Source organism: Toxorhynchites rutilus, chromosome 2 (assembly GCF_029784135.1).
Source record: "Toxorhynchites rutilus septentrionalis strain SRP chromosome 2, ASM2978413v1, whole genome shotgun sequence".
Classification (NCBI taxonomy): Eukaryota; Metazoa; Arthropoda; class Insecta; order Diptera; family Culicidae; genus Toxorhynchites; species Toxorhynchites rutilus.
In genome coordinates, this window is record NC_073745.1 from 151167393 (window position 1) to 151195389 (window position 27997).

The 27997-nt window shown below is 36.3% G+C and overlaps 2 protein-coding genes across 4 annotated transcripts in view; one reads left to right on the plus strand and one right to left on the minus strand.

Annotated features, from left to right (window-relative positions):
* LOC129770874 (protein O-mannosyl-transferase TMTC1-like) overlaps positions 1–27997 on the plus strand; it is a 585978-nt gene that overhangs the window by 285682 nt on the left and 272299 nt on the right. The gene's annotated exons all lie outside the window — the stretch shown is intronic.
* LOC129770875 (interaptin) lies at positions 193–27109 on the minus strand. 3 transcript variants are annotated; one of them, XR_008742223.1, is made up of 3 exons: positions 24919–27108; positions 1230–1495; positions 820–958 (listed from the first exon to the last, which is right to left on the minus strand). XR_008742223.1 is itself a non-coding variant. In XM_055774025.1 (2 exons), the coding sequence occupies exons 1-2, from the start codon at positions 26734–26736 to the stop codon at positions 781–783; spliced, it is 2022 nt and encodes a 673-aa protein (XP_055630000.1). In that variant the 5' UTR covers positions 26737–27109; the 3' UTR covers positions 193–780. The 3 variants fall into 3 exon arrangements, 2 of the variants coding, with proteins under 2 accessions (XP_055630000.1, XP_055630001.1); XM_055774025.1 differs by lacking the exon at positions 1230–1495 and having other exon boundaries at positions 193–984; positions 24919–27109; XM_055774026.1 differs by lacking the exon at positions 1230–1495 and having other exon boundaries at positions 193–958.

A 27997-nucleotide genomic window follows, 5' to 3' on the forward strand; every position in this document is an offset into this window, starting at 1 on the left:
TTATATGAACTTTCTATAAAAAAAAACTTTGTATATTTTTAGACAATAATTCGAAAAACCTTATTATTACATTTATTTGAACCCCTCAGCTTTTACTGGGCTACAAATACAAATGTTTTTAGGCAAGTAAGAGTTAAAGTCAGAGAGTCAAATTCCTCAGGGCGCCCATATCACTGAAGAAAAAAACACCAATTTATTTTCGGTAATTTAATTTCTCAATATCCAGCTGAATGTTATAGAGACATTATAAAATCAAGTTGACGCCAACTTTGTAGTTCAATTTACAATAATAAGATTAGATATATCATTTTACTAAGTATAAAAGAGTTGCTTTGTTTTCTGGTTATGCTTTGTTTAGGTTTATAATAGTAATGTATGATTGATTGGCACTTTCCCACCAACCATCGCACTTTTATAGTGTATCTCCAGCAATTCGAGTGTAATCTAAAGTTTATACAAAAAATCCATCCTTACGTTCTGGTAATGTCTGTTTATTTTTTTCGCTCTTCTTCTTCTATGTCTTCACCCAAAGATAGAAATCATGGTTGGGTGCAAGTAAGCTATCCACAGAAAATTATAATAGTTCCGAAAATTTAATTACTTCGTTCAAAGCAATGATATTTGTTTTTCAGCACTCTTTCAGGTATATGAATATGCCTACAAGGCTTCTTGATCAAAAATTATATATGACGAAGTATGAAACATTCCTTTTTTCCATGAATATTCTCTGACACGGGTGATTTATTATGGTATTTGAAAGCTGAGTTTTTCAGTTCCGCCTCATGATGTCGAGCAGCAACAGCGTTGTTCAGTTTCGTCTCCAGCTTCCTGTAGGTTGAGCCGCTTACCGGGCCGTCTCTCGTCTGGATGGATGCTGCCGTTAATGGTGGCTATTCCTGACTTGCTCGATTTCCCCTTTGATGAGCTCGATCTTCTCGGCGTAGGTCTTCTGGATGTCCTGTAAGAGGAATCAGCAGAGGAGGCCTTTTTTAATTGCAAAAATAGTTGTTTCGAGTTTGTGGTAAGGGTCTGTGGAGCAATTCTGGAGTTAGGAAAAAAATAAACGAGGGCAGAGACGGATGGAATTTATAGTGTTATTTCATGAATTTTAACATCAAACAAAAATTTTACTACCAATTCTGTTCGGAAAATCGAGAGAAACTCAAGGAACATATTTATTAGGAATTGAGTATTATTAGAAACAAAAACATCAAGAAGTTAGAAATTACCTTTGAGTTCAATTGAAAGCCATAGCGATTAAAATGGGACAGAGTGAAAATAAATATTGGCAGGGGGAGACAAAAAAAATGCATCGAATATTGGTTTTGGCGACGCTTTTTCTTAAATGGTGATGCAGAGAATGTGCACCAATGCGGTGGAAACAACAAATGTGATCGTTAGTTAGTGGGTGCCCTCCCTTTTTTCCCCCCAGCCATTAGAGTGGGACCTATTTCTTTAGTTTGGACAACTCTTGGCCGGTGTGGTGCGCCGTTTTCTGAAAGTGCGAGAAAAAGAGAGAGAAAAAATAAAAATAAAAGCGATAGAATACTTGGTTATTTCTCGTTGCATTTCCTCGGTGCGTAAAAAAGGAGGACAAAACGAAACAAATGAATGGCTAGCTGATGAGAGTGGGTGGAAGGGACAGAGAATGAAGCGTGGAAGTAGTTAAGCAGAGCGGTGCCGGGAATGACCTATTTTCGTATTCAAGCCGGGGTTTTCCGCAGCGACAGCATTACCAATACTAGCCTTGTTGAGAGGCAAATGAGCATCACGAAAACGAATTGCACTAACACTACTGGTGGGGAGAAACATTAAAGCGATGTATTAAGAGGAAAATCTTGACCTGTCGAACGCGTTAAATTTAGCTAAATTTCGGATTGGAACCAGATTGAAAGAGACGTGTGTTTTTGAGTAGATAAAGGGATTTATTTAGCTGAGAATGGGAATATTCATCGCAAAGTCATTCGTAGGATTCCAACAATGTTTTCCAAAATAAGCCGCGATGGAGAATTCAAAGCGAACGTTGTGATACAAATTTTTGACGATATGCACATTCTTTCTGTTATGAAATGACAAGTTTAATCTGTCGCTCTTGAATGGGATCATTTTTCCGAAAAATCGGGCAATCCGGGCAAAAAGTGATTCATTCAATGTGACAGAAAGGAAAATCAGTTGCACTATGCGAAAACTAACCCACTTTGTAAATTCTAGTTGGATGAAATGATTAAACTGAATACAAATTGTATTAGAATTCATTTTTCACCAGTCATGTTTAATTTTTTACGGATAAATTATTGTGGCAAACATAGATTCCGAATTGAGTACATATGAACGTGATTCCCGTAGAATTTAACAACGAATTTGTTCAATATGAGGCCTTGGGAATTTCTTGAATTGCTGTGTCAATGAACTGTTTAGGTAAAATCATAAACTTCGAACAAATAACTAAACTTTTTCAATTGTTTTCATATGATGATGCATTTTAACATTACATAAACAAACTTAAAGATATTCATATTCGTTATTGAGATAAACATTTGAGAGCATTTTATTTATTAGTACTTGAATAGTAGTTTGTTTGGCGGAAAGTTTGATGTTTTTGAACGATGAATGCCTTTTTGAATTTTCTAAATGTTATGAAGAAAGGCTCAACTTTTTAAAAATGATACAAAAAGCAAATACAAACTGAGGGGCTTAGAAGGAAAGGGGTGTAAGTGACTTGATCGATTCTCTTTTCATAACCTTTTTACACCGTTGAGAAAAAGGCTGCAAAAACGTTCAATTTATAGAAGCCAATAGATTAGGTTCTGACCTATCGTCCAAATCGTTAAATTCAGCTAGGAATGTGTTTGCAGCTTAGTAATGACCAAAAGAGATATTCTATGAAGAGAAAATCAAGCATATCACTTACATAAAAACCAAATATTTGAATATTCAGCTGAAGAAATTTTTTTTCGACATGTTTATGAAAATGCCTTTTGCGTTTTAGAAAACGCAAATCGGTTGAGCGGTTCGAAAGGTTCAAATAAAAACGAGAGTATTGTCGAAACAGTCGATTTTCATGAACTTAATTGAGGGACTCAAAAGGAAAGGGGTGTAAGTGACTTGATTGTTTTTTGCTTCAACAACTTTTTGGTTCGTTGATAACTCGAATGTATAAACGTTTCAATTTGAGTTTGCTATAGAAGCCGATAGATGAGATTCTGACCTATCTAGTGATTGTGAATGTGTTTGCAGCTAAGTTATGAGCAAAAGAGAGAGTCGATATAGAGAAAATTTGAACATGTCACTTACACCCCTTTCCTTCTGAGCCCCTCAATTCTGAATTGTACTACCTAGTGGCGAAATAAAATATATACGATATATACGAGATTTGAAAAAGTTTAAGTTACTTTTTTTCAGTAGATCTTTTTCTCATGAAATTGTTGTATTTTATTATTGTTGTTGTGTTTCTAAAACAAACCACAAATGATGCAATGTAAAAAATTCTGTTGAGAAATATGTCTCAAGGTAGAAGAATAAAAAGCTACAAACGCATTTTATATGGTCCTGGAGTTCTATTACCAAGGAAATAAATGGCTCGCTTTTCGAGTCGAATAGCTTTTTTTCGTTAGCTCTATTCAACTATTGTGGATACTGAGCAAATCGGTCGGATCGACCGACTGATAACTATCGATGCATCTGTCATATTCCACAAGACGGAATAAAGACGTGAATCTTCGGTACGAAAGTAAACGTATTTTTTACACCGAGAGAATAAGAACTATGAAAATACTCTCGAGAGGATGAAATTGAATCAGAGGAAAAACGAACTAATATTTTCTGTAAGTTAAGATCCCTACATTCAGACCCACCGCCAGGTATACAACCAAAAAAGATGGGTAGTAATAGAATAAAGACAATGATTCGTAGCATGGTAAATAAAAGATTAGCAGCTGACTAATAAAGATATAAAAAATCAGCCTATGGAAAAACGTATTTACTGTTTCTTGCCGGATATAAAAACCTCTAACATGTTTCCATTCAGCATAGAACTTTAAGTCCTTAACTTATATACTCGACAAAAATCTAAATTTTTGAGGGATGGTTGAAGCGCTGTGGATTTGTAATAAATTAATGTGTGAAGGCATTTTATAGCTACATGTTTTTAATTTTGGAATCAACGAATTAAGAAAACAAGAAAAACTTTTTTTTTTGTTTCTAAGTCGACTTAAACTTAAAACCATATGTTCAAGTCAATAGTAGATTATATTAACACGTTCGTGGTTCGCCCTGGGAGTTTCCTAGGAGGCTGTATTTTGTTGTTATGGGCTCCAACAAAGTACATTATAAACTGAACCATAATGTATTGCTATGTTATAGCTCGTATGAAATTTGTCTACAAACAATGTGCGTCCTCCATTCATTAATTTTTGCGCAAGTTAAATGCAAACGTCTTCGGCTAGGCCAACTTACTTCTTTCCGCTGGTATCTCTTCTAGATATACATTTACAGAGCATGTTTACCCTGCTGTGGAGCACATTTTGATAAATTTTTGACGTAGAACAATTCTCATGATTTGCATACCAATCGAATCGGAGATTCTCTAAGATTTATTTGATTTGCTATACATTACAATTCGCTAATCTCTAAACGGTTTAAATTCATGAAAACTGGAAGAATATCCTTCCTTTACTATTTCTACGCTTCTATCACAATTCATAGAATGTTATTTTTCATGAGATGAACAGTTGAATAACTGTGAAAGTGTAAATTAAACGCTTTAACTGCCAAGTTTTGGTCGGTCTCCCCAACACAGACTTCAAAATCGATGTACCTGTGGAAATCCGCTTTGCAAATATACATGCAAGAAGGGGGTATTTTTTGTTCCCACCGAGCTGTGTTTCCCTAACACGGACTTCAAAATTAATGTGCCTGGGGTAAACCTCTTTGCAAATACGTGCAAGTTGGGGGTATTTTTTGGAATTGAGTACTCGCTTGTCGTTGTGCATACCAGAATATGATTCGATATCTGAGTGGGAATGCGAAATTCTGATGCGGGTTGGCAGCACTGTTCAATCGTAAATGTAATATATTAATATATTATATATCTAATGCGTGAATCTACAGTCTGGTAGCGATATCCATGTTATTCTCTATCAGTTTAGATTATTCGAATTTCAAATAAAAATTTTACTACTGAAGTAGTAGCAATAGAAAAAACTAAAAAGTTATTTCAAAGATTTTGATGCATTCTGAAATAATATTCGAAGTGGGTTGCATAATATAATTGCGTAGTTCTACGTCGAAAATGCGAAAATGCCTTTTCCCTTTTCCGTATGTGAATTGTGTGTGATACTCGGACGAAACGTTGCTCCAATTGAGTCCACAGTTCGTAGGTTTGTCCGGAAGTTTGATACTACGGGTTCTGTTTTGAATGTAAAAAAACAAGACGATCTCGTTCTGTTCGTAGATCAGAAAACATTACTGTTGTACATTAAGTCCCATAAATCGGTTCGTCGAAGAGCTCAACAAATGATTCAATTACCAATTTCACTGCATGTAATCCTTTCAGAAGATGCGTTACATTCGTTTTTGTCATAACTTCTTATCGATTGGTTTCGTTGCCCAGTTGTTATTTGCTCCTTGATGAAAATAAACATTAAATAACAATGTTTGGTGAGTAACAACAGAGATCATTAATGGAAGATACTTATGAGAAGGTTATCAGATAAAAAAACATGGAAAATACGGCTGCCAAACGTCGTAGAACAAATTGGCGCCAAATTCAAATTTGTTTTTTTTCCTGCACATCCTATGGAGCAATTCGACGCCATATCTGTCAAAAAACAGTTTGACCCGAAGAAAATATGAAATTTCAATACAGGTCAGACTCGATTATCCGGTATATTTTCACTCCGGATAATCGAATTCTCCGGATAATCTAATCATAAAAAAAATTCTCTCGGTAAACATAATATAATTATGATTTGTACTTATTTATTAAACGGTTTTATCTAGCTTGGACCCGTTTGTATGTTTGTGACTTTGTAACTTGGTAACTTTGTAACTTTGTAGCGCTGTACCACATTAATAGAAATTTAACCCCCTTCCTGTTGAACGTTTGATCTGAAATTCGGAACACATAGTTATTTCTGGTGTCATTATAAAACTGCGTATTCTATAATCTTGAAAATTAAAAATAGCGGCCAATATAAAATGGCGAATTATGTACATATTTTCTCAAAATCCCATCAATATGGGTTTTTCCGAAACCCCATCAACATGGGTATCGAACGAAAAGGCTTCACTAGTAGAACATAGTTATTTAAGAAAAATGCAGGGGGGTCTCCGTAGCCACATTGGTTGCGCGTTCGCTTAGTAAGCGATCGATCGTGAGTTCAAAACTCAGGGCCCTCATTGACCATCTTTGTATTGTTACAGAATAGCTACGTCCACGCAACAATCATCAGCGATGGAGATCGATCCACGGTCGAAATAAGATCGATTCATCCATACAACAACTGCTCTGCTCTGCCAGACACATCGGGCTACTGTTCTATAAATAACTCAACAATGATCAAACAACTGTCTCCGCTGTCCGGTGGTCCAACTGGATAATGGAAGAACAGAAAGAATACCCTTACGCCTAAATGGTTACTGTGTGAATGTACCACCATATGTAATGGTATAGAAGGAATACTGGCGAATGGCAACTGTGTAATGTGCTAATTATAGATATGATAACCATGTGACATGTACACGATTAAAATTCGGCTCTGTTACAGCTAAAATGCTAATGAGCCTTAAATAAATAAATGGGATAAAAAAAAAAGAAAAATGCAAATACAAGATAACGGCTACAGAATGGCGGATTACACATTTTCTCCACCACAAAATGGCGCCATATTTTTTTTCATTACCACATCAGTATGGGTATCAAATGAAAGTGCTCGACTAGTAGAGCATAGCAGATCTTGAAAAATGGGCGCATTCCCCAAATAACTAATTACTTTTTTAAAAAGTTTCATTCAGCTTGTTCTGTTTGTATGTATGTTTGAGTGTTTGTAGGATTGTAGGAAATCTGACTGCGTTCCTGATCACTGATTGTTCTGAAATTTGGAACATACCTTTAATTTTACTACCAGTGTATTTATTGTAATCCTCCCAATATCGGTATCGAATGAAATGATTTGAATAATGGAATACAGTACATCATGAAAATATTCCGAAGAAAATTAGGTAAGAAATGAACCTTAGATTTCCATTATCCACAGTTAGTTATTTCATCATAAAGCCCACGATTTTAATTTAGTCACATCATTAGTCTAGATTAATGAAGGAACGGATGTGATAACTACTGAGTGCTACTTGTCTAATTATTTTCCAGCTTTTAGTACATTAAACCGTATAACTTAAAGTACTTATTCTATTTTCTAGTCGAATTAACGCGGTTTTTTTACGTGGATTTTCCAATTAACGCGGTTTTTTTACGAGGTACGTATCCCCCGCGTAAAAAAACCTGGGTGTATGTTCCAAATTTCAGATCAATCAGTGATCAGGAACGGAGTCAAATTTCCAATTTTTCAGTATTTATTGTAATCCTCCCAATATCGGTATCGAATGAAATGATTTGAATAATGGAATACAGTACATCATGAAAATATTCCGAAGAAAATTAGGTAAGAAATGAACCTTAGATTTCCATTATCCACAGTTAGTTATTTCATCATAAAGCCCACGATTTTAATTTAGTCACATCATTAGTCTAGATTAATGAAGGAACGGATGTGATAACTACTGAGTGCTACTTGTCTAATTATTTTCCAGCTTTTAGTACATTAAACCGTATAACTTAAAGTACTTATTCTATTTTCTAGTCGAATTAACGCGGTTTTTTTACGTGGATTTTCCAATTAACGCGGTTTTTTTACGAGGTACGTATCCCCCGCGTAAAAAAACCTGGGTGTATGTTCCAAATTTCAGATCAATCAGTGATCAGGAACGGAGTCAAATTTCCAACAATTCTACAAACACTCAAACATACATACAAATAGGGCAAGCTGCATGAAACCATTAAAAAGTAATTGTTTATTGCGGCCATCTTGGATTTGGATTTTCCATGATCTACTGTGCTCGAGTACTTTCATTTGATATCCATATTGATGGGGTTCTAGAACATATGTAATCCGCCATCTTGGACTTGCATTTTTCATAAATAACTCTGTTCTACTAGTCAAGCCCTTTCATTTGTTACCCATATTGATGGGGTTGTGAAAAAAATTAATATGGCGCCATCTTGTGGTGGCGGCCATTTTGGATTTACATTTATAATAAATAACTGTGTTCTACTAGTCAAGCCCTTTCTTTTGATACCCATATTGGTTATTCAATATGGAATTATTATACAAATTATTCAAAATTTCCGAAAATCTAAAATAAAATACTCTGGATAATCGAGTCTAAAATTCCGGATAATCGAATCCCGGATAATCGAGTCCGACCTATACTTTGAAAATCGTTACCAGTAATGAAAAGTACCATGAAAAATATAATCTACATGCGAGTAAACATGAGAAGTTATATACAGCGAATGCACCTTTAAAAAAATCAGTCGTAATTTAAATTGGCCAAACGATAACTAAAATTGTGATTTGAGGCAGTTTCGGGTCAACGACCGACTGATTTGGCGTGGAATTGCTCTATCACAAAAACATTGGTTAACGTTTTGAAGAGATAATGAAAAAATACAAACTATAACAACAAATGTAAGAAATGCTGCAGAATCTGGGATATGAATGAACTGTGAAGATTGCTTATCGTAAATGTTTTTCCACCAGACATTGTGCGTTGCAGGTCATAAGACCTTAAAAGGTTATGACATTTTGAACCAAGCAGAAAAAGCATATGATAATTAACGGACTTTGAATGAAAGGGGTATAAGTGATTTGATCGATTTCTCTTCAGCTACTTTTTCTTTAGTTAATAAGTCAATTGCAAAGACGTTCCAATTTGAGTTTGAGTTTGAGATGAGATGTTGACCTATCTTCCACATTGTCAAATACAGCTGGGAATGAGTTTGTAGCTAAGTTATGACCAAAAGAGAGAGTCGATGTAGAGAAATCAATGATGTCACTTACACCCCTTTACTTTTGAGCTCCTCAATTGTTATACAGCGCGGACTCGATTATATACTGTTTTTTTTATTTCTTTTCACTGGATATAATATATTTTTTATTCGTTTTTTTTAATATAAAAGAGGAATTTGATTTTTGATTCATCCCCTTAAAGTCAGAAAACACCTTTCTCGCATGAAAAAAATAAATTTATCAAAACTTTCTCTCAGGAACGATCAAATTTGAAGATTTTTCTTCTACGCATATGTTCGAATTTCAACAATGACAGAGTTATTGAACTTTTTTTTGTTTCGGAATTTGTTGCCTCAAACTGGCTCTACATTACGAAGTACGCTAAGGAATACAATTCTGTTGCTTTCATTTGAAAGATGAGAAAATTTAGTACAGGATATAGTAGTGGAACATCTAAATTGGTTCATTTTAATAACATTTTGGAAGTGAAAAACTTAAAAATTAATCATTTTTGATGTGTTATTATTAATTTCATCGTAAAAATTTATATGAAACTAGATTGTTTCTACCAATTAAATTGAAGCTCTCTAACCGCTCTACATTTTTTTCTTTGACATCCAACTTCTATCTTTCTTAATTTGGCTGCAATATCGATATAAACAATTATTGGTGAAAATTCAAGCAAAATCTGTAATAGCCACTTAAATTACATTTTAACGTTGAAAGATTACATTTCTTCTTGAAATAAGTCACATTCGATATATATAAAAAAAATGTTTTTTTCCAAACTGTATATAGCCGAGTCCAAAATTGTATATGATTGAATGACATATAATCGAGTCTGTATATAATCGAGTCTGCATATAATCGAGTGCGTCCTGTATTAGGTTGGGGAAAAAGCTATCCATTATTTTCTCGGTAGTTGGCTTTAGTAAGCAATATCTCCCGTAATATCGATCATACAATTTCAAGTTTAAGCTCGTCGTACATTTCACACTGAAAAATTTTCTTCTACTGTTTTTTGTTTGTTCCATTCAGTTGTGAGTTACAGGGTGTTACTAATGGAGGTGAACCAAGAGGAAATTCGATACATTTTACGCTTTTCTTTTAAAAAGGCGAAAATGCAAGCTGGCCGCTGAAATTGTGAATGGTGTGTAAGGAACCGATACTGAAACAGTAACATACTTTCAATTTAATAAATTTTAAGAATACAGGGAAACTTCGATATAACGTCACTCGATATAACGTACATTTTACCTCGATATAACGTACACATTTCCAAAGTGTAAAGAAAATTTTTTTTCAATATTTTTTTTCTGATAGAACAATTAATTATCTGTATTGTGATGCTAAAACATGTTTTGTATCTTCAATCAATTCCGAAATGCAGCTGGTTTTGTTATTCCGGATTCTAAATGAATCAAGCTTTAATCAACAGTACAAAGGGAAACATCATGAGAAAGGCTGGTTTCGTCTTCTGATTGAAGTTATTCTTTAACTTTACTAAAACAGCAACACAATAATGTATTACAGACTACGTTTGTGAGTACTTTATTATGCTTCGATATAACGTACAATTCGATACAACGTACAATTTTGAAAGTGAAATGAACGTTATATCGAAGTTTACCTGTATTTTTTTTCAAATTTTTTTTAAAATAATTTTTTATTTTTTTGGTGTAAAACGCTAAATTGCGATCTCTACTAACAACAAATGGACCTAGAGATTGTTCTGAAAAGTCCAGAATTGATCAACAGAACAGGTGTTGTGTTCCATCAGGACAACGCAAGGCCACACAATTCCGAGAGCTTGATTGGGATGTTTTAATGCATCCACCATATTTTCTCGCACTGCAAATTTCCAGAGTGATTAGAAATTGAGATCAAGAAAAGATTTTAAAAATTTATTGCTAGAGTTTTTCGCCAATAAGGACCAACACTTCTATGATAGAGACATTATGAATGGCAATAAATTTTACAACAAAACAGTGCCTATTTGACCCAAATCGGATAATGCGGAGTATATTAAAAATAGTCTTGAGTTTCACCTAAAAATAATGGATTACTTTTTCCTCAAATAGTTCCATAGAACTAGGCGTTTACCATGAAATAGCTTTGATTTCTCCAAAGCTATTTCATGGTAGCTTGGTTCAACAAGACGAAATAGAAAATTCTGCTGTTTCGGAAATATTATTTTAAATAACTGATTTATTGATTGTCTACTGTGCCACGCACGGTAGTGAGTTGGGATCTATACCCCACCCAAACTAGCGTTGGCATCTTCGACAGAAAAAAATTTTTTTTTTCGTTTGCTGAAGATTGAAATGAGCAAAAGCATCTGTTTCAAATGCTTTAAAATGTTTGTATTTATGGGAGCAGACATCGCTTCCTTTTTTCTGTTTTCATCTCCTTTGGGATTGTACCCAAAACAAAAGTCCAAACGGTGTCAACATGGATTGAATCAAGACCAGTTAGAATGTAATGCAGTTTTTCACGACCACGCTATGCACATAGCCACTGATGTTGTTGCATATTACACCTAATTATAAATAAATCGAACCCGAACTCCCGGCATGTTAAGTGTGACGCTAACCACTCGGCCACTGGAGCACAAGTTTGAGGTATTCAAATCAAAAAATCATCGGGTCGGACGAAGTTTGCCGGGCTAGCTAGTAAAATATGGAAATGAAAACAATTCCATAAAAACGTTATCCTACGTTGGAACAGTTCTCAGCTTCAAATTGTTTTATAGTCACAAAATATATAGAGGAGATAATAATAACAGCTTATGATAAAAATAAAGAGTAATGTTTGACCATTCGACTTTGGAGTTATTTGCTATAGTAAATTAAGAATAACAATCAGATGAAATCTATTTATATTATAAACTCAATGATACCCAGTACCAAGGAAAAACTGTGATGATTGCCGTGAAAGTTTTCCTTTTCCTACACATCGCGAATCAAATAACTGAAAATATAGAAGGGACGAACAGAAACTTGTCGTAGGACTTTGTTGATAATTGCTTTTGAACAGATTTTTTATGACTATCCAGAAATCCATAAATGTAACTCAAAACTCCAAATTGAATCTTAGAAAAACCATTTGTTTCATGAACTGAACTGAACTTCAAACGGGATGTTAGAGTAGAGTGCTAGAGTGGTAGAGTGAATCCTGAAGCATTAATTATTCATTCTTTATACAGGGAAACTTCGATATAACGTACCCTCGTTATTACGTACCCTCGATATAACGTATATTTTACCTCGATATAACGTACACATTTTCAAAGTCCAAAGGAATAATTTTGTGAATATTGTTTTTCTGGAAGGACAATAATTTATCTGTGTGTTGATAATAAAGCTTGATTTGTACATTCAACCAATGTCGAAGTACAACTGTTTAGTGATTCCAGATTCTAAATGAATCAAATCTTAATCAACATTATGAAAGGAAACAACATCATGAGAAAGGTTGGAATCGTCTTCTAGTTGAATTTATTCATAAACCTTGCTCAAATAGCAACACAATAAAGTAATATAAGTTACATTTCTGAGTTCTTTATTATGCTTCGATATAACGTACAATTCGATACAACGTGCAATTTTGAAAGTAAAATATTCGTATGTTCCGAATCGAAGTTACCCTGTATTCTCATCAGTAAACAACAAGAACAAAAACACATGTCATTTAACATGGTTTTCGCAAGAAAAAGTAGAACAAACCATCCGAGATTTAAACCAATAAAATGTATAGTGAAAAAAACCTATTTTTTGTGGTTTCGATTTATTAATTATTCCATATATTTTATATTTATATTTACGTGACTTCATTGAAAATTGGGAGAGTGGTGTCCAATATACGATCACATCGTTAACGTGAGACCTCGAACTTATTGCATTTGTTGTAACTTTATTGTGGCCTTTAAAAACAGATTTTAATTTTCATATTAAGTCTCAACTCAGCATATTGCGTTGGCAAATCGCTTTTTAGAGTGAAACAAAAAGTCACTGTTAATCTCAATTACTGAATCAAACTCTAGAGACTTCAAACTGTGAAACCGATTCCTAACGACGCATACTTTTCAGAAAAAAAACATCTTCTATTTGGGTTTCTGGTTATTCTGGAATTCTTGGAAACAGGCATCCTTACTGAAAGACGTTGTCCTACGTCAAAAAAAATCTATCACATTCTTGAGAAAGCCAGACATGAAAAGCATATGATAACTGTAGTAGGTATTTCCATAGAACTTGTCGTTTACCATAATTTATAATAGTACTGAAGTAATTGTACAAAACGAAATACGAAAGGAAATCAAATATAAGCCGCTTGGTTGCAATATGAACATATATACTGGGGTGCCATTGAAAATGGTCATCTCGAATTTTAAAAATTTACCCCATAAAAAATGTTCACCGCCTCGAAAAAACACCCCGTGCAAAATATCAAAATATAATAATCGAACTTAAGGGAGAGTGGCGAAAAGCGGTCAAAGTTTGAATTTTTTGAAAATCGAAAAATCACCCAAGGAAGGAGTAAAGGAAATCGGGGTTCTCGAAAAAAAAAATTGATGCCAAATGTCTTAAGATGGCATGAAACGTCGAGATCTAGTGTCATCTCGAAAAAAAACTTTTTGTCAAAAATTGGCACTCTGGGACTTAGTTTGTTTTCGGAATACGAAACGAAAAGTATGGTTCAGGGTCCCAATGAAAATAGTCATCTCGATGTTTCATTCGGAACTTGCAAAATGTTAGCTCATTCGGACTTTATTTACTGGTGTCACGTGTCATGCAATTTTAAGATATTCGGCATTAATTTTTTTTAAAACCCCGATTTCCGGTGATTTTTCGGTTTTCAAAAAATTGAACGTTTGTGACACCAGTGAATGAAGTCCGAATGAGCCAATATTTTGCATAGGGTGTATTATCTTGCGAATCAACATTTCGGAGCATGTTCCGAATGAAAAATAATCGAGATAACTATTTTCATTGGCACCCTGAACCATACTTTTCGTTCGTATTCCGTAGTGCCGAGTGCCGATTTTTGACAAAAAAAAATTTCAAGATGAAACTAGATCTCGACGTTTTATGCCATTTTAAGACATTTGGCATGAAACATTTTTTTCGAAAACCCCGATTTCCTTTACTCCCCCTTGAGTGATATTTCGATTTTCAAAAAACTCAAACTTTGACCACTTTGCGCCACTCTCTCTTAAGTCCGATTGATCTGGAATTTGGCGTAGGGTGTTTTTTCGAGGTGGTGGACATTTAGTGTAGGGTAACTTTTTAAAATTTTAGGGTCGTTTTTTTTCAATACCATTGGCATCCTAATATATATGCATACCCAGAGAGTGGCATTTGTGAAAAAATGTATGTAATTTATAAAAAAAGTTTCATTTTTATGTGACATGTTTTCTAATTTGGAATCCTTGATGAAATACGTAGTCCTACATCAAAATGATGATGACGTAGGACCGTGTGCATCCGTGGCCGAGTGGTCAGCGTCTCACATTATCATGCCGGGTGTTCGGGTTCGATTCCCGTTCTGGCCGGGGGATTCTTCGTCAGAGAAATTTTGTTCGACTTGCACTGTGCTCACGCGTAATCTAGAGGTTGCCGGAATAAATTCAAGGCGTGTTATTTGGATTAAGAAATCTCAACTAAGTATTAATAAAAGACGCTAGTTGATGCATACGTTGAGACGGCAAAAGTTCCACAGGGAACGTTAACGCCATTCAAGAAGAAGTCACATTTTTATGAAATAGATTTATCGTTACATCCATTTTAGCTGCAAAAGAATTTCAATTACTTGCATTCTTATTTTCAAAAAAATGTTTGATATACAATTCTATAGACCGTAATTGGTTTAAATTGATAATAATTTTAAGTATTCCTCATTTCATTATTTCATATTTATATTATTTCCTCATTTATTTTTCTGTATATTTTGGTGCTTTCAATAACGAGCAACTAATATAGTGGTGAGGTATGATATTTATATACCACTGCGGACAGTTGCTTGTTTGATAGTATAACTATTGACTATTGATGCCGTATTGATAGTCACCTTTTTTTTGAAGATTTTCATTACTTTTGAGTCATCCTGTATTTCAGTAGATCTGTCGCATGTCAAAATATAAATAAATGCAGAAACCCTCTCTCGATAGCCATTCGGATTCGGATTTATGGGATTTCTCGTAAAATTTTATTAGACCTAATATCTCCGACAAATCATAAGTTTAGACGACTATTCATATATTCTAGATTAGGTAAACAGATATTTTATATAATTTCATCGAATTATTCACATAATATTGTTTACTGTTGGCATTACTGTGTTGTTTTTGGTCAAAATGATCAGTGCTGGATAACGACATACAATGTTCCTTTCACTCAAGCAGAAGTAGTCCTATTTGCCAGGACCAAGCATGATTGTGCAAAGCGTAATGCTACCACTTTACTCCCATTTAACTAATATACAGTTTCATTTCAGCTGCCGAGAGACTGTTGAAGTCTTACCCAATGCTGATGTCACACGTAGCGGTTTTACTTGATAGGAAGTGCGAGTGCAAAATCGCTTCGGCTGCTCGATTTGTTTATTTACAAAATAAATAAGCCTGTCATTGTTCGACAGAAAACAAAAAAAAAACATATACAAGTTATCAACACAGTCAACCAATCTTCAGTATCGACCAACGCCAACATTACTTATCAGCAGGAGACAGAGCAAACATCACGCATCAATGTTCTAGCGCTTAAGTAAACACTTAAGCATAAATAACGCCATGTGGTAAATGCGACCGACGAACAATTATGCAGCCACAGATAAGGACTCGAGTCGACACCATAAAACGGTCAAACATTCTTTCTGAGAAGAAGGAAGAAGGGAAACATAGAGATAGGCAGATAGGGTAGATTATAAGCTAGCTTTGTACATGAAATAGAAAATAAAGATTAGTCTTGTCGTAACCTTAACAGGAGCAACATAGCTCACTAGTTTTAGTTTTCATTATCCGAAATTCTTTCGCTATTTAACTGGCGCAGTCGGTAGGATAGTGTTTTAAGTGTTCGCGAAACGTTAGTTTAATTTCAGCAATTGCGCCTGCGCGAACGAATATCGTGTAGTGGTGATTAATCTGACGAAACCGGACGCAACACTAGTTCCAGCTCTAAAAATCGTAAGTAACAAAATTTTTCTTTTTTCTAACTCATAAATCGGATCGGCGCTTTACTGAAACAAATAAAAGCCCGTCCCCGAAAACAAAAATTAAAGCAAGTACTAATTCAGAGTGGCGAGGCCCTACCCGAGGTAACCGGACCACTGTATATCACAAGAAACACACAAAGCTAACATAAAACAAAAATAAATTAAATTATCGAATTACAATTAAAATTCTAACCCTGAAAAAAGGTGATAGTGATTAGATAGTGATTTAATAGTGAAAAATGAACCCTGAATTGGCAGGTTTCACAATTCCTGTAAATACCCAGGATAGTGACTGCATTGCTCAAACGAACGAAATGTTCTGCAATGCAGAAAAAGTGCTGAAAGCGATGCAAACGCCTCAAGCCATAAATAATTTGCCATCCTTCGACGGGAATCCCGTCAAATTACATTCATTTATAAGGTCAGTAGAAAATTTACTACCTTTCTTAAATATTATGAAAGACACACCTTTCGAAGAGATCTGGCTGCAATCTATTCGTGCAAAGATCACAGGAGACGCAGACCAAGCTCTAGAAATATATGGCACTCCGCTTAAATGGAGCGAAATTAAGGCAAACTTGATTGCCTATTACAGTGACAAGCGCGATGCTGTCACACTCACAAGGGAGCTATTCCAACTCCAACAAACGGGCACCCTAGAGGAATTCTATGGGTCAGTCCAACAAATTTTATCGCTCTTAATTAACAACACGAGCATCTCAACAGCAGACACGAGCTTGCGAGAAGACCGTATAAAAACACATCAGGAAAATGCGTTGCAAGTTTTTCTAGCAGGGCTTAAAGAACCAATAGGGGGCAATGTTAGAGCCCGACAACTGTCAAAATTGAAAGAAGCATTTGACGCCTGCGTGGAAGAAAGAAATTTCCAAAACAGACATGGATTAAACAAAACTGAACATTATCGACCCGCTAAAATATTTCCACTGGCACCGCAACTTCCCCCGAAAACAAGATACACAAATAATCAAATTAGGAATCCACAATTTTTCACTACACGTTCCCACCAATCACGATCAATTCCACGTTTCCCACAACAACAATACCACCAACAACATTTTCAACAAATTTCCCCAAAATATTTCCACCACAATAGCAATAACATCCCTCCGCAAAATGTTTTTGCCCCTAGACCGATACAAGTGTCAAAACCCATTCCCATGGAAGTTGATCCTTCCATAAGATCAAGGCACGTTAATTACATGAATAGGCCAAAACAACCGTTCAATTATTCACACAGATCAATAAATTGCCATGAGGGAACAGAACTGTACGACCCTCATTATGCAAATGATTCATTTAATTTTCACCAATACTATGAATCGGCACCTAGCACGTCTAGAGAACCACAGTTATCAATTACACCTAACACATCTAGAGAACCACTAGCACTATTGAAAAATGACAATGAAGAAAATGACGAACTAAATTTTCACCTAGTAGAGGAATCGAAAACAAAGGATTAAACAATTTTCTTCCATATATAAAACTCTCTACGAATAAAGGATCCTTGAAGTTTCTGATAGATACAGGGGCTAATAAAAACTACATTAGCCCAAAACACGTCAACTTAGACAAATGTCACTTCACACAAACAGTGAATATTAAGAACATTTATGGCTCACATTCCGTGGATAGATTTGTCAACTTTAACCCGTTTCCAAGCGTAAAAAATGCAAGCAACCAAATATTCTACATTTTCGATTTCCATAATTATTTTGATGGTCTAATAGGATATGAAACATTACGCTCATTGAAAGCTGACATTTTAACGGCGGAGAATGAACTCAAATTTCCTTCAAATATAATAAAAATGTACCGAAAATATCCTGAGTCTGTAACAATACACATGAATTCGAATGAAACAAAAATTGTACATCTCCCAACCAATGAATCCAGCGGCGAATTCTATCTAGAGCATGATGTTTTAATCTCACCAGACATAATGATACCTTCTGGAATATACAAATGCTCAGAAAATCGCGTCTTCGTAACAGTAACTAACCTATCAGATAAACCAGTAAAAATTAACACAGCGCAACCTCTAATAGTAGAAGTGAATAACTTTTCACTAACCACGCCCGAAGAAACGTTGGATGTTCCAAAATCAAACATTTTCAACCAAATCAGACTAGACCATTTAAACCAAGAAGAGAAAATTAAAATAATTAAATTAGTCGCGGATTACACAAACATATTTTATACGGAAGGACAGAAGTTAACCTTCACTAGTGCTATCAAACATAGGATCACAACAACAGACGATGTTCCTATTCACACAAAATCATACCGTTACCCTTTTTGCCATAAAGAAGAAGTTCAACGGCAGGTTTCGAAAATGCTCGAACAAGGAATAATTCGACCTTCGATCAGCCCATGGACTTCTCCCGTTTGGATAGTCCCAAAAAAATTGGATGCATCCGGACAGAAGAAATGGCGGATTGTAATAGATTATCGAAAATTGAATGATAAAACGATTGATGATCGTTACCCCATCCCTAACATCACTGATATTCTAGATAAATTAGGTCGCTGTATGTACTTTACTACTTTGGACCTCGCATCTGGATTCCATCAGATCGAACTAGACAAAAATGATATCGAAAAAACCGCGTTTAGTGTCGAAAACGGGCATTACGAGTTCTTAAGGATGCCTTTCGGTTTAAAAAACGCCCCATCTACGTTCCAGCGTGTAATGGATAATATTTTAAGGGAGCATATTGGTTCCAGATGTTTAGTATATATGGATGACATAATCGTGTTCTCTACAAGCCTACAAGAGCATCTGGATAATCTGAGGAAAATTTTTGAAACACTACAAAAATACAATATGAAAATCCAACTTGATAAAAGTGAATTTCTTCATAAAGAAGTTGCATTCCTTGGCCACATCGTAACACGTGATGGAGTTAAGCCTAATCCAGAAAAACTCGGAGTTATCAGAGAGTGGCCACTACCAAAGAACGAAAAAGAGTTGCGTGGTTTTCTCGGAATATTAGGATATTATCGCAAGTTTATTCGGGACTTCGCAAAAATATCAAAACCGCTTACTCAGTCGTTGAGAAAAGGAGAAAAAATTGATCACAATAAAGATTTCGTAAATGCTTTTGAGCGATGTAAAAACATCCTCACATCAAGCGATATCCTGCAATACCCTGACTTTGAAAAACCTTTTGTTTTGACAACAGATGCCTCTAACTATGCCGTAGGCGCTGTTTTGTCTCAAGGACAAATTGGTAGCGACAAACCAATCGCGTTTGCCTCCAGAACACTTAATAAAACGGAAGAAAACTACTCCGCCATTGAGAAAGAATTGTTGGCTATTGTGTGGGCTTGTAAATATTTCAGACCGTACCTCTACGGACGAAAATTCACACTCTATACAGACCATAAACCTCTGACATATAGTCTGAACTTAAAAGACTCCAACAGCAGGCTTATACATTGGCGCCTCTATTTAGAAGAATTTGACTTTGAGATAAAATATAGACCTGGAAAACAGAATATAGTAGCGGATAGTCTCTCCAGGATGCGTCAGGAAATAAACCATAATGACGCTGAAGTTAGTACCTGTGAAACTTCAGTGAAGTTAGTAAGCGATGAAACCTCTTCTTCAGACGATGCTACAATGCACTCCGCCGACACCGACGATTCAGCATTTATCCCATGCACCGAATCGCCGTTAAATAGTTTTAGTAACCAAATAATTCTGAAATTGGGAACGGAAGAAGAGGAAACACTCGAAGAAATATTTCCGCGTGTGTACAGACGAACCATAATGAAATCAAATTTCAACGTCCCTTATCTCACCAAACTCTTCAAAGAGTTCATAGATCCTAAACGATCAAACTGTATATTATGCCCAGAAAATCTGATCCAAACAATCCAAATTTTTTATAAAAATTACTTTAGTAGAGGGAAACCATTTAAAATATTTATTACTCAAAAATGTTTAACTGATTTGAAGACCGCTGAAGAACAAAACCTAATAATAGAACAAACACACGAAAGTGGACATCGAGGTATATGGGAAAACAACAGGCAGATTTCCAATCGATATTACTTTCCGAAAATGAAACGTAAGATACAACAGTTCATTAGGCTTTGTCGCACATGCAACAAAAACAAATACGAGAGACATCCGTATAAAATTAAACTGGGATCTACGCCAAATCCTGCAAAGCCTCTAGAAATAGTACACTTAGATTTATTTATCCATAAACCTAATATATTTCTATCCTTTTTAGATAAATTTTCGCGATACGCATCGATAATCCCAATTAAATCCAGAAACATCCACGACGTGAGAAAGGGGTTAACAAAATACTTTTCACTGTATGGTACTCCAAAATTGATAATCTCAGACAATGAACCTGCACTCAGGTCCATCGAAATCAGAGCCCTCTTGGAAAATTTAAATATCGAGATTCATTTCACTCCACCCAACCATAGCATAAGTAACGGTACGGTAGAAAGATTTCACTCAACTCTAGGGGAAATTTTTCGTTGTACAAAACCAAGTTACATCGACCTAAGTGATAAAGAAATATATCGAATCGCATGCACTACCTATAACAATACAGTACACTCAACAACTAAATTCAAACCTCGCGAAATATTCTATGGACTCAGAGAAGGAGAAGAAAGGCATCTCGATATGAACAAAATTCTAGAGAACAGAAACAAGCTCTATGAAGACGTTATGCTTCAGTCAAATAAAACAAAAGAATACAATTTGGAATACCATAATAAGAAAAGAGAAGACCCACCAACGTTACAGGAAGAAAGCATCGTATACAACAAAATACAAGGCATCCGAAACAAAGCAAAAGAAAAATATCTTCCAGTCAGAGTTATCCGGGATAAAAACAAAACCTTCCTAGATCACTCCGGCCGAGAGATTCACAAAGAAAACATCCGACGAAACTAATAATCAAATGAAATTATTTTCCTAATCATTTCAGTATGGCGTGGATACCATTCCTGTATTCGGCCTTTGCCATCGCATTCCTGTCAATGTATCTACCAAAATCGATTGCATTTCCGCAACAAACATCCATACAACTCTACGACCTCAGCAACAATCCCGGCCTCGTGACATTGAGCCTGAACGAAGGAAGAATAAAGACAGGATCACACAAAATATTCCATGTAATCGAATTAAAAAGTTTCGAGACAACCTTTCACAAACTAGAGAAAATTATTGAAGGCCTTACCATATTTAATCTAAAAGAAACTACAGACCTTGTTAATCTAAAATATAACTCAATCAAGAACACATATAACAACCTTATACCAAAACAAAGAAACAAAAGAGGTTTAATCAACATCCTAGGAAGCACCATAAAATTAATAACAGGCAATCTAGACAACAATGAAATAATCGAAATCAACAATCAGTTGGAAACATTATTCAAAAACGAAGAAACAATTGTTACACAAAACAACGAACAAATAAAAATCAATAAACAAATTGAAACCAAAATGAATAGAATAATCAAAAAGGTTAACGAGCAACAAGATATTTTAGTGAAAAACCTAATAAAATCAAGAGACGCTTATGTAAACAATAAAGGCTATGCAGAACAGGCTACAATCATTAAAGAAGTCATGAACCTGAACATGGCACTAGATTTATTACGAGAACAAATACAAAATATTTTTGAAAGCATTCAACTAGCAAAAGCAAAGGTTATCCATTTGAACGTACTGACACCAGAGGAACTAAATGAAGCGACCACAATTTTAAGAAACAGCAACATTACAATCAACACATTCGACCAAACCTACGAGTACCTTGATCTAGCAGTAATACACAAAGATACGAAAATAATATTTGTGATTTCAGTCCCAAATCTCAAACCATCCACATTTACACATATCATCATGGAACCGATACCCAAGGAAGGAAAAATCCTGAAACTGCCAACGAACAGAGCACTCTTCAATGAATTAGAAACATACCTCATTAAAAACGATTGCCAGGAAATTGGAGAGGAAACCCTATGTAACAAAAACCAACTAGAAGACGTTTCCCAAGACAACTGTTACTCCAAAATTCTCAGAGGAGTCTCGGGCAGCTGCGATTATACAGAAGACAGGTACACCCAAGAAACGAAGAAAATAAGCAGTAACCATCTGCTAATCAGAGGAAACGCCACACTAATGCAAACAAACTGTGGGCTACCTTCCAGATACATTTCTGGAACAATGATCATCTACTTTCGCAACTGTACAGTCACAATTAACGGCACGCAGTTTAGTAATGTAGAATATTATCATGAAGATCCACCACTACTCATCCCACTCTACGGAATCCAAATATTCTCAAATAACACCGAAGCAACTCTGACATTGAAAAAACTAGACGAAATTCATCTACAAACCAGAGAACATCTGGTGTTATTAAACAGAAGACACCTCTCACTCACCCTCGGGACAGGAGTTCCAGCAATAATTATTTCATCATTTCTTGCAATCTATCTGTTGAGGAATCGTTTGAAAACTCTCTTCAGATCCACAACCAAGGAGAGTGCAGAGCCCAGTGTACCGAGACGGTCCACTCTTGAAGAGGGAGCAGTTATCAACACAGTCAACCAATCTTCAGTATCGACCAACGCCAACATTACTTATCAGCAGGAGACAGAGCAAACATCACGCATCAATGTTCTAGCGCTTAAGTAAACACTTAAGCATAAATAACGCCATGTGGTAAATGCGACCGACGAACAATTATGCAGCCACAGATAAGGACTCGAGTCGACACCATAAAACGGTCAAACATTCTTTCTGAGAAGAAGGAAGAAGGGAAACATAGAGATAGGCAGATAGGGTAGATTATAAGCTAGCTTTGTACATGAAATAGAAAATAAAGATTAGTCTTGTCGTAACCTTAACAGGAGCAACATAGCTCACTAGTTTTAGTTTTCATTATCCGAAATTCTTTCGCTATTTAACTTACATATTCCATAACCCACAACGCTTCATGGATCTTGATGTTTTATCAGATTTGTAAATATTTGGATCTACGAAACAATGTTCGGATTGAGGAGGAAATGTAATATGAAAATTAACTGATGAGACTCGAACCAGGTTATTCTGATATTCTGTTTTTAAATGCCTTTGCTATCTAAACCACAGATAATTGAGTTGGAAATTGTCGCATTTCAATCACCATCAGCTGTCAATACCGTTTAACACGTTGAGTGCCACGGTTTCATAGCGACTCTATGAAATTTTTTAAACGTATTAGGGCCAACGTTTCTTATCGTAGTGGAAGGAATTTCTGTTTGAAAAGGAATGCTTATAAGCGCCTATGTTCATATTAGTTACCTTTATTATCATATGTTATACTCTCAGTCACCGGTGACTGACGTGATAGCCAACGTGTTAAAACCCTAGCTGAACATTAGTGAATTGAAGCTTTTGTCCTAATGCTTATAGGCATTATATGGCAGTAATGAATGCAATATACGAGTATTAATGCTATTATTGTTTGATGTTAGAATGCATCAACAATGTTGAAAGCAAGCATACAACCTTAAAAAAATATGACGTCCTGCTATTTAGCATTAGAGCCTTTATAAGAACTTCATTCGTGTATATAATTATGTCATAAAATTATTCCATTTTCAATTACTCGCTAACATAACTTTATGCAAAATTATTGAAAGTGTGTAAGAAGTTCGCGAGGTTATTTCTGACAGTGATAAATTGGTAATTCATAATACATTTCATGGATACGGAACATAATACTTTTCGAGACTAAAATATATCAAATTATTATTATTATACGGAGTTTGCTCCACTTGGTAAAGTGAAAGGATTTTTGACGGGATTAGAGTCATAACCAGCTTTGCGCACTTGAATTGTCAAAAAATAGACTTTTTGAATAAGATCAATTGTTTTAATCAAAGTTTTACAAAATTTTCTCATTTGATGTAATACTTCGAAGGGTCGAAGGCTCGAAGGTTCTAGATTCAAGATCCTGTTTATGATGATATTGTAATTGGCCATAGAAAATATGATCATTTGACAATACTGGGATTGAAAAACTAATTCTCTATTTATTGTGAATTGTCTCAAAATATTTGTTGGCTCTATACCAACTCATGTTCTCATTGACAATAGTTGTGAAATATCGCCTCTTTTTGTATCATTCTGTATCGAATGTTTGTTTTTACCAGAGTTTTTGATAAAAATCTAAATATGGTATGAATAGTAATCCCAATAAATACATGAAAATTACATCAACAACAATTCGTTCATCGACGAAATTAAATGTACCAATTTGAAATCTGCGTCACCAAAAATGGCTAACAGGAAATTGCCCCACACCTTGGAGGTGACTGCCCACTCGAAATGTGGCATGTTTTTTGTACTCTCGTAAACTACGTCTTCAATTGACCGGCTTAAGTAGAATGTGCAGTGCAACGCCCCCACGCGAACGCGAGCGTGAAAAGCATTCGCAAAGACACTACCTAAGTGATGCGATTCGATGATTGCGAAATTTCTGAAGATTGTGACAGGAATTGATGGGTTGGAAAATTAGTACCACAAATGCACACGAGCGCAAATAGTAACAAAAACTCATTACTGCAATCAAGCTTCAGACAGCGGAACTAACCTTGAACAGATCCACTTGTTTGGTGTATTCTTCCCTCAAATCGTTGTACAGCTTCTGCGAGGCGGCCAACTTCTTCTCTAGCAGCGTTTGCTTTTCCCGTTCGGCCTTCATTTTGCTGTCGATATTCTCGAAGCGAGTCTGTAACTGGTCATGTTCCATATTTCGAATGTTCAGCATATCCTTGGTGACAGTGACAACTTCCTTGATGTTCTCGATTTGGTTCTGCAGTGCTTTGATTTGCATTTCCTGCATTTTAACAGTTTTCGAACGCTCGAACAATAGCTCTTTAGCCTTGGTAAGCACCTCCTCGTGTTTTTCCTTGAGCTTCTTAATTTCCTGTGTGTCTCCTTTCTTGTTGTTGGACTGATGCGAGTGAAGCTCACTTTCCAGCTGTGTCAGCTTGGATTTTAGAATATCGTTTTCGAGAATCTTTTTCTTCAGTTCACCCTCCAAATCTTCAATACGCTCGTTGGAATTCTTGGTAGGCGAAAGCTCACACTCCAGCTGGGTGACTTTTGCTCTCAGAATATCACTCTCAATCACACGCTTCTTTAGCTCATTCTCAAGCTCACTTATGCGATCGCTGGATTCCTGAGACTCGATCGGTTCCTCTTCAGCATGATTCAGCTTAGACCGAAGAATGTCATTCTCGATCTTCAGTTTGCGTATCTCTTTCTGCAGTTCTTCTACCTTAGCATTTGCCGGACTGTCCGCCAGTGGCACTCGTTCCAGCTGGTCCACCTTCGATCGGAGGATATCATTTTCAATATTCTTTTTCTTAAGCTCCTGTTCGAGCTGTTCGATTTTATATGTACTGGCTCCAGAAGCAGTTTGTTTGTTTTCCATTTCCGACAATTTTGAGCGTAAAATTTGACTTTCCGTAGTGCTTTTCTTCAGTCCCCGTTTCAATTCCTCTATTTTTTCACTGCTGCTATCATGTGCTGCTGTTGACTCATTCTCGAACATACGCATCTTGGCTCGGAGTAAATTGCCTTCAGTGGTACTCCTCTGGAGTCCCTTCTCCAACTCTTCTATCCTCTCACTGGATTCTTCTTCATCTTTATCGGCGGCATCGGATTCCATCGTGGTAACTTTCGCCCTCAAAATGTCCGCCTCAATCTGGTATTTTCGTACCTGCTTCTCAAGCTCTCTGATTCTGTCGTTGGATTCCTGATTAGATCCGGGCGAGCATTCAAATTGCTTCAATTTTGATCGCAGAATATCACTTTCAATATTTTTCTTCTTCAATTCCCTCTCGAGCTCTCCGGTTTTTTCGGATGCTTCATGATCACCCTCCAATTCCTTCACTTTTTCCCTCAACACCACACTTTCCTGTCGCTGGAATCCCCGCACCAATTCGTCAATCTTGTCTTGGCTTTCGGGGGTTGGAGGTTCAGACTCTACCTCGGTTAACTTGCCTCGCAAAATGCCGTTTTCGATGATTCTCTTCTTCAATTCCTTTTCCAGCTGTTTCACTCTTTCTGCTAGATCCTGTGATGCTTCCGGTTTAGTCTCCGCATTCGACAGCTTTGAGCGCAGAATATCCAGTTCCATGCTCTTCCTCTTCAGTTCCTTCTCCAGAATCTCGATTTTCTCGTTTGATGCGGCATTGTTCGACGGAACCGTCTCAAGTTTACCCACCTTGGCCCGCAGAATGTCACACTCGATCGTCTTCTTCTTCAAGTCCTTATCCAGAGTTTTGATTTTCTCCCTTGAATCCTCACACTCCGTCTCCAGCCGGTTGATCTTGCTGAGAAAATCCTTCTCCAGCCAGGCATCGAAATTGCTCATATCACCAATTTCCTCCAAATCCGACATTTTTCTTGCCTTTCACAGAATCTACTTGCGCTACAAAGAAATCTTCACTCGCCCAGCAAAAACCTTTTCCGCACAAAATACACCGTCTCTCTGTGCGGCGGTCCACGTAGAATTTCCCACTCACCGGTCACGATCTCGAGCTCTACCACACTACCACACACAGACCCACTGTTGCCACACTCAGTTTCGCGGCAAATTCCTTCCTGAAATTCTTTTCACCTATTTTTTCACCCAATTCGTGGGGATCGCGGTAGTGAACCACTTGTGGATAGGCAGAGAAGAACAGAATCTTGCGCCGCACATTCAGACCACTACGGCTCGAAATGGTCCGACACGATTCGCCGACATCTACAGACTACGGGTGAAAAACTCGGAAAATTCGGCCGGTTCAAACTCATCGTCCAGGGTTCTACCTGACCCTGGGAGCGGTGGGGAAAAACTCCCGAGTTCCACCTGACCGATCACGCCGACTTCAACCATGAACACCGGAGGATTTCTCGGTTCAAGTGTGTGCGATGAATCAGTGCGAGATCGGGAAAAATTGAACACAAACAACATTCCCCCGTAGTTGCCCAGCGAACGTCGGTCGGCCAGTCGGTGATTAAGAAATATGCCTCAGTAAATTTTTCCTCGCGACGTACGAAATGTGCGGACTATTTTTAGACCGCCGAAACTGCGGTCGGTTGCTGCGCGTGAGACTCGTAGTATTTCGCATTTTCGTACTCATGCGTCGCACGGGCTGCGTCTGTCGTCCCTACTTTTCGTGACTTTCCCTGACAGATTGAAACGGTGAAAAACAGAAGCTGCCGGTGGTGTTGATCTCGATTTCGATTTTAGATGGCAACGGAATTGTGTGCGTGCCGTTTGCGCGGGAAGACAGCTAGTATGCAAAGTGGTATTATTTTCAGTTTAATGGTTCAAAATTGTAAACACCCTTTTTTGTTATTTTTCTACTCAAAAGGACCTGTGTGGCTTTTGACGAAGGAAGAGGTCTTTCGTTTTTCTCGAAAACATGTTTTTTTAAATCATGAAAAAAAAAAATATGAATAGCCCATACAATTTCCAATAAGTCATCAATACATCGCAAGATGGGCAGTTTTACAGGGTTTTTTTTCGAACAACAACATTTTCATGTTTTTCTTTGAAAAATTACTATTAATGTTTAATTCGTAACATCTGTATGGATGAATTATCACGATTTACATACTCTGCTAACTTTTTTTCTATTCAGAAACATTTCAAGAACACGTCAAACACGAGA

Bases quoted from the DNA above. Each gene is read 5' to 3' on its own strand.
- LOC129770875 (XM_055774025.1), bottom strand. From the start codon at position 26,736: ATGTCGGATTTGGAGGAAATTGGTGATATGAGCAATTTCGATGCCTGG. The intron at 985-24,918 runs GTTAGTTCCGCT...CAATTAAAAAAG, and splicing joins AACAAGTGGATCTGTTCAAG to GCCTCCTCTGCTGATTCCTC.